General features: G+C 38.2%; 1 protein-coding gene across 1 annotated transcript in view; it reads right to left on the bottom strand.

Annotated features, from left to right (window-relative positions):
* Positions 1-15,013, bottom strand: part of LOC107810619 (uncharacterized) — a 32,545-nt gene extending 17,532 nt beyond the window's left edge. The window contains exons 1-7 of the mRNA XM_075244461.1: positions 14,559-15,013; positions 12,554-12,685; positions 11,468-11,539; positions 10,162-10,232; positions 9,949-10,048; positions 9,756-9,854; positions 9,166-9,292 (exon numbers count right to left, since the gene is read on the bottom strand). Coding sequence (XP_075100562.1) covers positions 9,166-9,292; positions 9,756-9,854; positions 9,949-10,048; positions 10,162-10,232; positions 11,468-11,539; positions 12,554-12,685; positions 14,559-14,717 — 760 coding nt within the window. The 5' untranslated portion in view covers positions 14,718-15,013. The remainder of the gene's footprint in view (positions 1-9,165; positions 9,293-9,755; positions 9,855-9,948; positions 10,049-10,161; positions 10,233-11,467; positions 11,540-12,553; positions 12,686-14,558) is intronic.
* Between the last annotated feature and the right edge of the window lie 1,381 nt (positions 15,014-16,394).

A 16,394-nucleotide genomic window follows, 5' to 3' on the forward strand; every position in this document is an offset into this window, starting at 1 on the left:
ATGGAGCAAACATCTCATGCCCTCTGTCTTTTCTCCCGTCTTCTAAGGGTCAAACTAAACATCACTTCGTTTACAGTGCCTAGCATCACCACTGAATTCCAATTTTTGAACCCTCTCAATATTTTCCACTACAAGCGAGAGCTACCCAACAATATAAAACAAGATGGTCCACTTCTTCGGTCGAGATTTTACACATAAAACACCAACTGAAAAATATACTTCCTTAACTTCTCAGCCGTTAAGATCACTGCCTTCACAGCTATCCAAGTGGAAAACACACATTTGTCGGTTCACTGTGGATCCATACCGATATATACTGCAAACAGTCTCCTCCCTTACCAAAAGCTTCTCATCATAGGAGTTAACAGGAAACATGCCAATTTCCACCCCCCCCCCCCCAAACCCCAACTCCATAAATCGTGCTTTGTTTGTGGAGACATTTGACTAACCTTTAGAATTCTGCAACTTCTTAGTCTTGCAAGGCCTTTAAAACCTCAAATCCCAGTGAACTTCTCCACCTTGTAGCTTTTGTACCTGTTGGACTGATATCTCCTTTTGGCTTGAAAATTTATACATGTTTGGAAATGAAATTTTCATAGCACTATCCCCCACCACCTGTGACCCCACAAACTTACCCTACTTCCATCTCCCACCCTGAAAGATACATTCCCATTAAACTCTTCCCAATCTTTAAAAATATTCCTCCATAGGTATCAATATGAAAGTGTGACATTTTTAGTGTTGCATCCCCCTTCCAAGACCCCATATTTCTCCATGATCACCTCTCTCCAAAGAGCAAACCTCAAATCTCCATAAACACTTTCCTAGTAAAGCATAAATACCTTAACTCTTTAACCCCAAGTCAACCCAAATACTTGGTGTTGTGAGAATCTCCCAATGTTCCAAGTGATACTTCAGCACCCCATTAGTTGAATTCCATAGAAAATCCCTTTGAAGTTGTGAGAAGGCACGGGAGAAAATATGATATATATTGATATATTGTGTGTGATGCAATACAAGAGGTGTTATTTATAGCTACTCTATACAAAGGGGATACTACTCCTATTCCAATGTGGGACAATTACATACCTATCTCTAACACTCCCCCTCAAGCCGGAGCATATAAATCATATGTACCGAGCTTGTTACATATATAATCAATGCGAGGACTAGTGAGGGACTTGGTGAAAATATCTGCAAGTTGATCATTCGATCTCACAAACTTCGTAGTAATATCTCCTGAGAGTATCTTTTCTCTGACGAAGTGACAATCAATCTCAATGTGTTTAGTTCTCTCATGAAACACCGGATTTGATGCAATATGAAGTGCAGCTTGATTATCGCACACAAGTTCCATCTGACTGATTTCACCAAATTTCAACTCCTTGAGCAATTGTTTTGTCCAGACTAGTTCACATGTTGCCATAGCCATTGCTCGGTATTCTGCTTCTGCACTAGACCGAACAACTACATTCTGTTTCTTACTTTTCCCGGACACCAAATTTCCTCCTACTAAAACACACTATCCAGACTTTAGAACATCTATCAGAAGGTGATCCTGCCCAATCAGCATCCGAGTACCCAACGATCTGCTCATGACCTCGATCCTCAAACAGTAATCCTTTACCTGGAGCGGATTTTATATACCGGATAATGCGGACAACTGCATCCCAATGACTATCACAGGGAGAATTCATAAACTGACTTACAACACTCAGAGGATAAGAAATGTCGGGCCTAGTCATTGTGAGATAATTTAATTTACCAACCAGCCGTCTATAGCTTGCAGGATCGCTAAGCGGCTCCCCCTGTCCAGGCATAAGTTTAGAATTCGGATCCATCGGCGTGTCAACAGGTCTGCAACCTGTCATTCATGTTTCCTCAAGAATGTCTAACACATATTTCCTTTGAGAAATAACAATACCTGAGCTAGATTGAGCAACCTCAATACCTAGAAAGTACTTCAATCTGCCTAGATCCTTAGTTTGAAAGTGCTGGAAGAGATGCTGCTTCAGCTTAGTAATACCATCCTGATCATTGCCCGTAATAACAATATCATCAACATAGACTACCGGATAAATACATAGACTTGAAGCACAGTGGCAATAAAACACAGAGTGATCAGCTTCACTACGAGTCGTGCCAAACTCCTGGATAACCGTGCTGAACTTACCAAACCAGGCTCGAGGAGACTGCTTTAGACCATAAAGTGACCGACGCAAGCGACATACAAGGCCACGAGACTCCCCTGAGCAATAAAACCAGGTGGTTACTCCATATAAACCTCATCCTCAAGATCACCATGAAGAAAGGCATTCTTAATGTCCAACTGATAGAGGGGCCAATGACGAACTGCAGCCATGGATAGAAAAAGGCGAACTGATGCCACTTTAGCCACTGGAGAGAAGGTATCACTGTAATCTAGCCCAAATATTTGAGTGTATCCTTTGGCAACAAGACGTGCCTTAAGTCGATCAATCTGGCCATCGGGACCAACTTTGACTGCATAAACCCAACGACAACCAACGGTAGATTTACCTGAAGGAAGAGGAACAAGCTCCCATGTACCACTTGTATGTAAAGCAGACATCTCGTCACTCATAGCCTGTCGCCATCCTGGATGAGACAATGCTTCACCTGTAGACTTAGGGATGGAAACCGAGGACAATGAAGATATAAAAGCATAATGGGGAGATGACAGACGATGATAACTCAAACCAACATAATGAGAATTAGGGTTTAGTGTGGTCCGTATACCTTTCCGAAGTGCAATCGGTGTACTAGGAGCAGGATCCGCAGTAGGAGCCGTGTCAGGTGCAGGACGAGAACCAGATGGGCCTGATGTAGGGTGCGAACGACGATGATAAGTCAAGAGTGGTGTTCCTGTGGCTGGAGAACTAGGAGGGATAACACTGGACTCCTCAAAAGTTGACATGGGTGAAACCTCTGTGGTTGAAGGTGGAGGAGGATTACTAAACTCCTCAAAAGTCGGTATAGGTAAGACCTCAGATATGTCATGTAGGTCAGCAGAAGTGACATCAGTTGTGAAGAAAGGTTTAGACTCGAAAAATGTGACGTCAGCTGACATAAGGTACCTATGAAGATCAGGTGAATAACAACGATATCCCTTCTGAACACGAGAATAACCAAGGAAGACACACTTGAGAGCACGAGGAGCTAACTTATCTTTCCACGGGGCTAAGTTATGAACAAAACATGTGCTCCCAAAAACCCGAGGTGGAAGAGGGTATAAGGCTGACTGGGGAAACAATATTGAATGTGGAATCTGACCCTTGATGGGAGATGAAGGCATCCTATTAATCAAATAACAAGCTGTGAGAACTGCATCGCCCCAAAAACGCAGCGGAACACGAGACTCAATTAGAAGTGTGCGAGCAATCTCAATAAGGTGCCTATTCTTTCTTTCTGCAACCCCATTTTGCTGAGGGGTATAAGGACAAGATGTCTGATGAATAATTCCATGAGAAGACATAAACTGCTGAAACTGAGAAGATACATATTCTAAGGCATTATCACTGCGAAAAATGCAGATAGAGACACCAGATTAGTTTTTGATTTCAGCACAAAAAACTCTGGAATATAGAGAATAACTCAGAACGATCTTTCATTAAGAAAAGCCAAGTACATCTTGAGTAATCATCAATAAAGCTAACAAAATAACGAAATCCCAAGGTTGAACTGACTCTACTAGGACCCCATATATCAGAATGAACCAAGGAGAAAACAGATTCTGCATGACTCTCCACACTACGCGTAAAGGAAGCTCGGGTATGTTTCCCAAGCTGACACGACTCACAATCTAATCTAGACAAACTGGATAAACTAGGCACCATCTTTTGAAGTTTGGATAAACTCGGATGTCCTAAACGTCTGTGGATTAGATCTGGAGGATCTGTAACTAGACATGTTGTGGAAGGACTGAGCGAGTTAAGGTAGTAAAGACCTTCTGATTCACGACCTGTACCAATTGTCCGTCCCGTACTGCGGTCCTGCATAATAAAAGAATCATCAATAAAATATATACCACAATTGAGGGCACGAGTCAAACGACTAACAGATGCAAGACTAAAAGGACAACCAAGAACATAAAAAACGGAATCTAGGGTGATAGAAGACAATGGGTTGGCTTGTCCAACCCCTTGTGCCTTAGTTTGACATCCATTGGCTAAAGTAACAGTAGGAGGAGACTGTGAATATACAATATTCGACAAAAGTGATTTATTACCATAGATATGATCAGAAGCGCCTGAGTCCATGACCCATGGTCCAAGAGTACTAGACTGGGAAATACAAGCAAAAGAATTACCAGCAATAGGAGTATCAGTCTGGGCAACTAAGGCTACTTGTGGAGATGTTTGCTTACTTGCTCGATACTGAAGGAGCTCATTATATTCTTCTTTAGATACAGAAAAGCCCTGGTTACCTGTAGTCTCGCTCTGAGCAACGTAGGCATTTTTTGGGTGGACGGCCATTTAAGGAATAACACATTTCACGAGTGTGTCCAAGTTTGTGACAATAAGAACACTTGGGTCTAGATCTCCCAAAACGACCGCCTCCTCGTTTATTCTCCATAGCTTGAGATGCCCGAACATCCACTGTCTGGGATGCAAGAACAGAGGAATCAAGTATTTGTGATTTCATCACTGGGTGACTTGGTGCTGCAGCAAGGCGAAGTAATCGAGAAAATAATTCATCAACTGTAGGGACAGTCGGACTCCCCAAAATCTGGTCTCGTACTGAATCAAGATCATGAGGAAGTCCAGCGAGTGTAAGAACTAGAAACATTTTCTGTCGCTGCTCTTGTTGTTTTGACACACTAGCAGAAACTGGCATCAATGTCTCAAATTCCTCCATGACTGTCTGTACCTGACCCAAGTAGACATATCTAATTCTTGCTTCTTTAAGTTTGTCATCCGTGATATCACATCATAGAAGCGAGATATATCATTAGTGTATAACGTACGAGCATTTGCCCAAACCAAATAACATGTCTGGAATGGCCGAAACAAAGGCATCAACTTAGAATCAATAGAACGCCACAAGATGCTACATAATTGAGCATCTTTGCCCAAAGCGCTATCGCCTTTTCATCTCCTTCGCTAGACTGTTTAATCAGATGATCTTGCACACCTTGACCTTTACACCACAACTCGACAGATGAAGCCCAAGCTAAGTAGTTTGAACCTCCCATTAAAGGCTCCGAGGTAATCATAACATTAGAGTTTCTAGAACTCATGCTTTTAGGCCCAAAAACATCAATTCCCAAAGACATCTTGTAAATTATTACCAAATAAGAGAAATAATCAACTGTAATCCACTGAAAATAGAGTAAGGAACACTGAACCAGAATAGGAAACTACTGTAGCAGTTGGAAAGTTACTGTTGCAGCCGGAAAATATTCAAAGTGGTCGGAATGAAATAAAAACAGTAGGGGTAGGATCGGAATTACCAGAAGACCCAACTGTTCTGAAGGAACTTTTTCAAAAAATGGCCGGAAGTCCACCCCTTTTTTTTTAAATCACTATTCACGCCGGAAAAATAAAAAAGTGGTCGGAATTTGGTGTAACCTGGATGGGTAGGCTCGGAATTGCAAGGGAAACAATCTGTCCTGAAGAGTCGTCGCCAAAAAATGGCCGGAAGGTGGCCCACGCAACGTTGGAACTTCGCCGAAAAATTTTCTTTGGACAGCTACAGTACCGCCGGAGATTTTTCACTGGAATTTGGTCGCCGGACAGTGACTACTCTTGTGGTAGTGTTGGATTTTGTGCACAACACTGACCGAGACAAAGCAGACGCAAAACAACTTTGAAAGTCGCCGGAAAAAAGGGTTCCGGTGACTGATTTTACTTCCCGGAATCGCTGGAATTTATGCACAACGATAAATCTCTCACGATAGTTCTGATACCATGTGAGAAGGCACGGGAGAAAATATGATATATATTGATATATTGTGTGTGATGCAATATAAGAGGTGTTATTTATAGCTACTCTATACAAAGGGGATACTACTCCTATTCCAATGTGGGACAATTACATAGCTATCTCTAACAGAAGTTTTTACAACTTCCATTGTTGGTGGCATTTTCCTGGCTTGTTGATATTTACCTGTTTCTATTCTTCATCTCGAGCCAAAGGTCTTTCGGAAACAGCCTCTCTACCTCCCCAAGGGAGGGGTAAGGTTTGCGTACACGCTATCCTTCCCAGACCCCACTTGTGGGACTCCACTGGGTTGTTATTGTTGTTACAGTTTGCCTCTTACAGTTATATTGCAGTTATTAGCTGGGCTTTTAAGCATATTAACAATTACTCCCTTTGTCCCAATTTATGTGTTATACTTTTCTTCTTAGGCTATCCCAAAAAGAGTGACATACTTTCTTATTGGAAACCATATAACTTTAAACTTCCTACTTTACCCTTAATGAGATGATTTATAGCTACACAAATATCTATGGCCAGTTTTATACCACAAATTTCAAAAGTCTTCCTTTCTTTCTTAAACTCCGTGTTGAGTCAAACACTTACACCGCCACATATATTCGGACAGAGGGAGTACATTTTTTATAGCATCACAATCTACAGCAACCAAGGGTATAAAAGAAGAAATGTTATTCTCACATGTAAATGTTTTTCAAGGCTTAACTTACAATTTCGTACCCTCTTTTGTCCTCCGCTACCCCTTTCCTCATTTATTTTTAGTCACCTTCTATTTCCCCAGAGAAAGGTGCTTTTTTGCAAGTAGAAATGGCTTGGGCAACAATCAAAACGTACAGAGATGTATGATTTCTACATTATCCAATTAAGCCTTTCTACTAAGTGTGTGAATCAACTATTAGCAGGAATGAGGGACTTATCAAGGGACTTTAAACTGATAAATAGTAAACAGAAGCAAAAACCTACTGTTTTCATGAGGTTATGAGTGATATCTACAATCCATATCATAACGAGGCTGGATTTCCTCACCAGCAGTGAAGAGATATCATGTTCAACCCAGTCACCGTTAAAAAAAGAGGTGACTAGAGCCTGCATATTTTCTCTTTTTGTGAAATCAATAATTCATTATATGATGGGAAAAACCCGCATGCAAGCTGTTGAAAGTCAAGAGAGTTAATGCAATTGTATGCTAGAATATTCTAGATTCATTCTATGTGTTTAAGTTAGAGTCAGAATATTCTCTCTCATTCTGTTACAACTGTGAATCTCGGTAATTTAGGCATTTTTCCTCATTAATAACTCTTCTTATTTCATGTAGTATATATAAAAAGCATATTTTAAGTTTTTCATAACCAATACAAGCAAGTTCTCTTTTCTGCTTCTCTGTTTCATATGGTACTAAAGTCTTTTGATAGAGATTACGTAGCTGCAAATTAACCCCGGGCAGCTACACCATCAATCTGCCAAAGTTGGTTGTTCTCAAAATATTCTTATCTTTTTCTTTTATGCCGGTGGTATTCGAACCAGCTCGCGCACACCTCAACTAATTCTACAGGATACCTGATATCTTGTTGATTAGCATGATTCAAGGAGACTAGATTTAGGAGTGTTGATTAGCATGATTTCAGGAGATTTGATTATATTTAGGAGATCTAATTTTATTATGATTTTATTTGATTTGATTTGATAGCTAGATTGATTATATAGATTTATTTTATTTCCTTAATTAGCATTAGGAGCTTTGTATAAATTCCCTTGCTCATGGGATGTAAACATACACAAAAATATAAGAAGTCTTTTCTTCTTCTTAAAATCTACATGATAAATGGACCTTGGGCCTAACTCAACACCAAAAGCTAGCTCAAGAGATGAGGATTGCCCAAGTCCATATAAGGAGACCACTCATCCCCTTCATTGTCGATGTGGGACTCAACACCCCCTCTCACGCCCAAGACTGGACATCTAGAGCGTTGACAATTATGGGGACCCAACATCGGAAAATCGGGATGGGTCCTACTCTGATAACATGTTAAATGGACATTGGACCTAACTCAATCCCAAAAGCTAGTTCAAGAGGTGAGGATTGTCGTCCATATAAGGAGACCACCCATCCACTTCATTGTCGATGTGGGACTCAACACCCCCTCTCACGCCCAAGACTAGACATCTGGAGTGTGGGCAATTATGGGGGCCCAACATCGGAAAATCGGGATGGGTCCTGCTTTGATACCATGATAAATGGACCTTGGGCCTAACTCAACCCCAAAAGCTAGCTCAAGAGGTGAGGATTCCCCAAGTCCATATAAGGAGACCACCCATCCCCTTCATTGTCGATGTGGGACTCAACATATCTACCAGCACACGTACCAAGTAACTTTGTCCACTAAAGCTTGGACAAATGGGAAGAAATCACCGAGCGTTTTTGTCTCTGTTGGGATTTGAACCTAGGTTTTGAACCTGAGAATTCATGGTTCTCAACCCACTTCATTGACCACTAAGCCACACCCTTGGGTGCTTTTTTTTCCATCGACACTACTCTTATTTTCACCCTTTAGATGGTTTTGTGTCTCTTTCCAGTGATGCTTCTCTCAGCATGGTCTTCACTATTTCAGCATTTTTTCGGGTGACTTTTAAGTAAAGTATTTTCCGAAACCTCTTCTCTTTTTTCTCCATGAGACGAAATTTAGGCGTTGCATCCCTTTGAAAATCGAATTTCCGGTTATGATTCCAGAAAGTCTTCTTCTCTTCTTTTTCTTCATGGTATTAGAGTTTAGGAATTGAGTCCATTGTATTTCATTATTCTGCAAGAGTCTTCTCTTCCATTTTCTTCATAGTACCAGAATTTGGACATCGAGTACCTCAGCTAAGCATTAAATTTCCAGTCACTATTCCTTAAAAGTTTTGTTTCTCATCTTTTTCTTCATAGTATTAGAGTTTGGGTATTGAGTTCCTCCTCTTAGCATTGAAATTTTGGTGACTATTCTGGAATTTTTCACTTCTCTCTTCGTGATATCAAAGTTAAGGTATTGAATCCCTTCTCTGAACAATTGAATTTCAGGTCACTATTCCCAAAAAAGGGCCCTTTAACTAAAAAGGCTTAATAAAACAGAATGCAAGAACAAGAAGCAAGAGAATAAAATCTAAGGGCAGGAAATATTTCTAAATTGGACATTGAAGGAAAATACCAGGTCTGACATGAGAGAAAATAATTACCAGAGGCCCCTATTCGATTAAGATACACCAATGTGGAAATCACCATTCCTGTGGTTGTTCGCCCACGTCCCATTTGGCAATTAAAAATAATCTGTGTGTTCACATCAGCTTGAGAAACTCTACGAACCTAAAGATCAGAAGGCAAACAAAAAAAAACAAATGAGGAATGAGACAAAACTAATGCTCAAATCTATCATAAAAACGATTTGGCACCATTACATTGAAAACGACATGTTTATTAAGCAAAAGCACTATTTGAAGAGCATAAATGTGTAGATAGTCATAAATACATGTCTTCCATCCATCTTTAGACTACTTACTAGAAAAGGAAAGAAAAAAAAAGTTAAACACCCATGTCAATATACATAAAAGACGTCAGCTTGACGAGTTAAGACGGTCGCGATGCTGTAATAAAAATTTATTCCTAGCATATCAGATGCGTGAAATTATGTTCCAACGTAACAACTGACCAAAAATAATAAAAACCTAAGCAAAAAGAACCTCCCATGCCTTTCGTGATGATAAGAGATGTATCTTCGACATAAAAATGGGATTCAAAGCCAAAGCCGAGTAGAAATACAAATACTCACAAGAATATCAAAATCCAGCTCTTTGGGTGACTTTTCGTCAGTAATAGGAACACGCTCGTAGTCGACAAGGTACTCTTGTGCTTGCAGTTCCTCATACACCTAACTTAGAGGGAGATGTTCAAAATGAAAATGAGCAATCAGTACAATCTTTTCTGACATCAACTTCAATAAAGCTTTCCTAAACTCATGAAACCTGTAAGGGTGTTTTCACAGAATCAGATGTTACTGGTTCCCATTGATCCACCATCTGACCATCAGGAAGCTCATCAGTTACTAGGATCTTATTTCCGTATCTGTTTTTCATAAAGTGATTCACATAAAATTTGCAATACGTGAGCACCATCATGACATTTAGTGAAAACCTAGATATTCATTCAAGAACAATAAAATTAGAGCAAACAATAACCTTGCAGCTTCTAGCAGAACATCTTCTTTCAAGCGATCCTCCATTTGCTCCACCCTTTTCCTATTAATTCCCTATTTAATATAAAATCTAACGTCATATCAAGAAGAATATCAACAGATAGATTAGGAAAAGATATGCAGTTAGAAACTTGTATTACAACCCAATAAATGCCAGATATAAAAAGTTGTAAGTATACACAAGAATGAGTGTGAACCAATATGCATTGGCAGAAGAAAAAGTTTTACCCAAATAAGAAGCATTAGGATCCTGCTGTGATAAGGTCTCACGGTAGTTATGCAATCAGACTTTCCATCCATTCTTTTTTTTATTTATTTTGGGATCAAGTAATAATTTTATTAAAATATTGGGCTTAGAAAACCCGTATACAAGGGGTATACCCAAGAAAAGTAGAAAACCTACAAAAAGATATGGTTTTCTACGAATGACACCCAATCTTCTATACATAAAGGAACCTCATGGGTGCACCAAAAAGAACAGAGTTTCATGCACGTCAGCCGGCTTTGATGAAATGCATATTCAATGTTCAAAATGTGCATTTATTTTCTATTATTGGGATCCTCCCATACTTTCACTATTTTAAAAACGTTATCTATTCAGGAATGGGCACTTTAAAACGTTAAGATAAACATTTACTCAAAATATTATTCTAAATACTGAATACTTGGTTCATGAACCATTATGCATGCACATATTTTAATCAGGTTATTTACTTGGTTATTCATACTGCAAGCCAGCTATAAAAGGATAGATACAAATACATAGGGGGTATCTGGAATCACAAGGCGTGTCGGGAAGTAGGAAAATCCATTCTGCTGTATTCAGGGAACACTCTTGTTGGCGTGTTGGGAAGTAGGAAGGTTAGTCTTTGGGATGATTTTTGGCCTCGGTTACCCAAGTATTAAGGGCTATACTATCCTAACGAAGGTAAATAGTTTGTCTGTACGTCCAGTATATTTTTGTAATATGTTTATTAATATATTACTAACTTTTTGTAAACTTCTGAAAGGAAGATGCCCACCAAGTGCTAGACAAAAGTCCTACAACCAATGCTGCATCTGAGAGCAAAAAGTAAAAGAAATACATGTATCTTATGATATCTCATTGATGTCATGATCAGAAGTGTTTAACTTGTGAGTGTGGGTACGTGATGGCATGTTATTTTGATAAATCCTGAAAAAGTGTGCAATGTCCTGATTCCAGGAGATTACAATATGATCATGTGAATATAAAATAAAATCAGTAACAATAAGTCAAAATGACAAATAAATCCCTAACCATGACGCACCGTATACTCCAGATTTGAGAAAGGCCTTTCTACTTCACGCAAGACAAACGGGCGTCCATTTATATATATCACCTGTTACATGTTTAGAAAGGAAACAATCATATGATAAAGTTTTCCAGAATTAAAATCTTGCAGCATCTTGATCGAAAAGTTCATGTCCAAAAAGAAACACAGATATCACTACACGTGTTTTATCTAGTTCCGCATTAGAGAGATCAGGAATACCAATGTATATATCAATTCTCAGCTTCGATCAGCTTCATATTTCCTTTTCCACATGATCACTCACTCAAGAATACTAACACAGACATTTGCACCTTCAGATACTTCATGAAGATGGATATTAATTGTCGCATCTTAGGTAATCAATCAGAACTTACCTTCAGTCAGCCCACAATCTTATCACAAACAAGTTTGCTATTATCTAACCAAGTCCAATAGAAATCGAAAATCCATGGGCTATCTAAAGAGAGGTAAAAGATTATCTTGTGTCTCCACCTTTCATAGAACTTATTTAATAATTCAACCTAATGCATGAAAGAGAAAAAAATGTAGAATAGAGAAGTGCCTATACTCTTTTGAATGGGTCCCGTATACAAGGAAAGGCTCTCAACCCCCTCCCTCCCCCCACCCCCCACCCACCCCCAAAAAAAAAAGGAAAAGGATGCAGCAGAAGAAGCAAGAGAGAGAGAGAGAGAGAGATGATGGTCTTCTGTTTAATCAAAAATGGTGCAATGAAATTTGTGCACTGGAAGGGCTCAACGAGCAACATAAATAAAATTTTGGAACATGGAACTATATGCTGTATGAATGTGTTGAATGCAAATAATGAGATTTAAAGGTGCAACGCATCATAAAACCCCCAAAAAAAGAGTGCAACACATCATGCAAACAATGTCTACAAGATTACTCACTATGATTAATTCATCAAAAAGAATCTATTAGAAGTCCTAGAAATTTGTTTACAAAACTGTACTGCAGTTATTATTGAAATAATAGCCATTTATAGGAAAGCATTACAATAAAACTGAAGTGCAGAAGAAATTCAGTGAAATGCATATACCAAAATTAATGAAGCACTATTACCGGTTCCTCACGGAGATTAATCCAGAGAAAGTGAGTTTTCTTCCCACTCAGTTGAGCTCCAATATGGTCGAGAACATTTTGAATACCTTCAACCGTTGGAATAGCAACACCATGAACATGCGAAGAGCCGGCCTAAAGAGAATAGTTTAGTCAGGGAGTGCAACACATTAAATGACCAACATAACCATCCAAGAGCTATACGATATAAACCATAGCAAATGCAAAGGAATCACTTTGATGCCCATGACCATGAGTATAACAGTTGCTTTGATCGCCCGCCAAAACAACAATGCTATATAATGTGGATTAATAATAGCTTAAACAAGTTGGACACTAGTATGAAGCTCAAGAATATGGCCCCGATTAATCGTCATTTTTTATACCATATATTATATATTCTTCCTCTCTATTGCAACCATCAGTCTTTCCACTGTAGCAATACAAGAGTATCGTTCTCAACAAGAGTCATCCAACTAGCTATACAAGTCAATATTCTATGTCTTCCAAAGGTAACAAAAAGATAATAATATATCTTTCATTTGAGACAATATATTCTGAATTCTCCAGAAGCTCCTCTATTTCTTCACGTTATTATGGTCTATATGATTTTCCTTATCCTTCTTTCTCTTAGCTTTTTCCGCTCCAACTGCACAAAAATTTCTCCAAGAAATCATGCACAATGTAACTAATACATCATAGTCACAATCCTGAGGTCAATATGCATAGTAACAGTTATAGGCCAATTCACTTAAGTGACATGGTATATGTCATTGGTAAGAATGTTTCCATTCTGAACTTGTTGGCCATCAATATCTTCTGTTGCTTCCACAACATTCACCTAAAAAGAGTGGAATTCTAGACCTTCTGCTTTGTCATGAGATATAGAAGGGACTTACAAGCTACTTAACACTTGCTCGCGGGGCACAGGTGATGATTCTAATATGGATTTAGGTTATATACATTGACAATGACGAATAATGTTACACCATCAGGTCAATTTAATCGGTTATAACAGGTTATTCTTCTATTTTTCAAGTTACCATATCAGGCTGCTATGAAGATTTACCTATTGTTCTAAGTGAACTTAACCCGATGGTGTAAAAAATCTATACGCTGACAATGCAAATATATAACCCCTATCTAAAGAGAAAGAACTAAAAAAGAATATAAAGAGGAGATGCAAACATCTGGAATTATGCAACCCCTCAATTTCAACTTTCTAACATCTGTTAGTATTGGATGAATAGGAGAATGCGGTACACTTTTTTCAACCAAACACCAGTCACGGAAAAAAAAAGATAAAAGGAATAAATAAACAAGCTGAATAATTAGCTATTAAGTTAGCTATTTACATGTAGTTATGTAATATTGCACTTTGCTTAATCTTACAATAATTTATCAACAGCTGTATGCAATATGACCAAAGTGAAACCATTGAGGAATTTAGAGGGGTTTAGTGAATCAAGACAGATGCGTTTAACTCATCCACAAAGAGGTCCAACTAGCAGCAGCGGAATCAGGTTTTGAACTTTATGGATTCGAGTAATTCGGGATTCCACCACAGCTCATTGATTTAATTGTTGGGTTCGAAATCTATTATTTGTCGTTATTTAGTGGTCCGAGCCAAAGTTATTGGGTTCATATGAACCCATACGAGACACACAGCATCTGTCCCAGCCAACTAGCATTACTTTTTTACAGTTATGATCAATAAAATACACCAAAAAAAGGAATATCAAACTTAGGAAACTTTGTACAGTCAAAGAGATTAGGAAAAAACTTTAGGCCATTTGGCTGGATAGAGAGTTTGACTTGGCCATTAAATAAGTAGTAATAAAAGAAAATATGATCATAACAATAGGAAAGTTAATCTGATAGAAAAATTTAAGTCAAATAGTCTAGAACATCCAAAATGGAAAAAGGTATCATACAATAAACAGAAAACTGCATGTGGCACAGCAAGCAGTAAGAAAAATGAAAATTAGAACTGCTAATTAGGAAAAACCTTGCGATAATTAGGAGCACCGTCGATATGAGGGGATAAGCGTCTGTTCTGGCAGCCAGGGAAATGGTCACTTTTGAGAATTGTCTTCTTTCCCAAAACGGATCCATCTCTCCGTTTCATCACTTGCTCTGGCTCCTTAGGTATCGACATGGATCGCATTTCACAAGCCCCTTTGACCAAATGCGGAAAGCGTGATCACAAATTACACTGAAAAATTGTCGTATATAAACAGCGGGCAGTTATGGGTACTAGTAGTAAATTTGGAGTTGAGAGTGAGGTTTGAATCAGCAGTGTTAAGCCCAGAAGAAAGAAGACGTATACAGGCAGATCTTGTGGAGGAAGGAAGGATTGGTGGACCTATAGAAAAACGTTTCGAGTTTGAAGAAGTAATTCCAATTCCGACAACTTTATCCATCTTTTTTACTAGCGTCTCAACGACCTAACCAATAAGGGTTAGTTGAGTCCCATCCTCTACCTCAGTTTTACGCGCAATCTGACTGAATATTCCATTTTTGGTTCCTTGGTTTTTTACCAAATTTCAATTTGGTCCCCAGCGTTTTTTTATTTTATTTTAACATCAAAAGGGTTTTTCTATACTTTTATTATACTAACCGTGGTTATAAGTTAATTTCGTATAGCACCAACGAATGTGGTGCAGTGGATGGGACTGTTCTTTCCTCAACCAGAGGTCTCGAGTTCGAGCCGTGGGTATAGTCAGGCTATAATACGGGTATCGGACATCGGGTGGGAAACAAAAAAACAGAAGTTAAATTCATATAAAAATATTAGAAATTTTTTAGAGATGCCCTGCATCTTTTTTATGAATTACCATATGATTTTTTTTCTCGTGGTCGAAAAAAAGGAAAATATTTTACTTTAAATTAAGAAGCATTATTTCTAACTCATTCAAAATATAGTTCGAGAAACTAATTAAGAAATAATGTTACATTGATTTCTCTTAAAATGTAGTATTTTTAAAGAATCTCAGATTCCGACGAGACTAAATGTTTGGACCATGTCGGGGTGCCATGACATAGTGCAATATGGTGAGCCTAATCAAAGGATGCATTTGGGCTCAAGCATCAGTTCATTAATAATGAAACTACAATTGATTATAATGATTAATTATATCATTTTAAGTAGATGTTTAGTTGGTTCAACGTTAGGTATAATAATCTGCATATACTCATTTTAACTCCTTACTATCGCAATTTTAATTGAAGGATTCCTGCTCCGGCAGCGCCACAACTGTTCAATCATTTGATGCTTCTTCTAATTAGGCAAAAAATGAAGCGAAGAGCCTACTCCATTTTAAATGAGCATAATTTTTGTGCTCCTATTAAATTTAGACTTGCAATAAAGTATTCGTATGTGTTTTTATTACAATATTATCTATACTCTCAATTAATCTAGCCTTACCAATTTTTATAAATAAATAAACAATTAGCCCTGATTAGGAAAGTAAGATCTATATTTTATGCCCTTTGAATTTCTTTGCTTACCTACAAAATAATTGTTAATTACTCGAGAATCTAAGTTCTTTTTTTTCTTATTTTTGGAATTACGCGTTTGATCAGTAACCTCTAACACGTAGATGTCATGACTATGTTTCCTTTTAATTCATAACTCAAAAGTATGGGTGTTCAAACCGAACCGGAAAACCGCACCAAACCGAAAAACCAAACCAAATCGATTAAAAATTCCGACTAGGTTTGGTATTGAGTAAAAAAAACCGAATCAAACCAACATATAAATATATAGATTTTATTTATATTTTTAAGACTTTATAGTGATTTTTCTTTAGAAAATGTAGAAATATTTGGGATCCTCTCATGT

This window comes from Nicotiana tabacum, chromosome 22, assembly GCF_000715075.1.
Source record: "Nicotiana tabacum cultivar K326 chromosome 22, ASM71507v2, whole genome shotgun sequence".
In the NCBI taxonomy this organism is placed as follows: Eukaryota; Viridiplantae; Streptophyta; class Magnoliopsida; order Solanales; family Solanaceae; genus Nicotiana; species Nicotiana tabacum.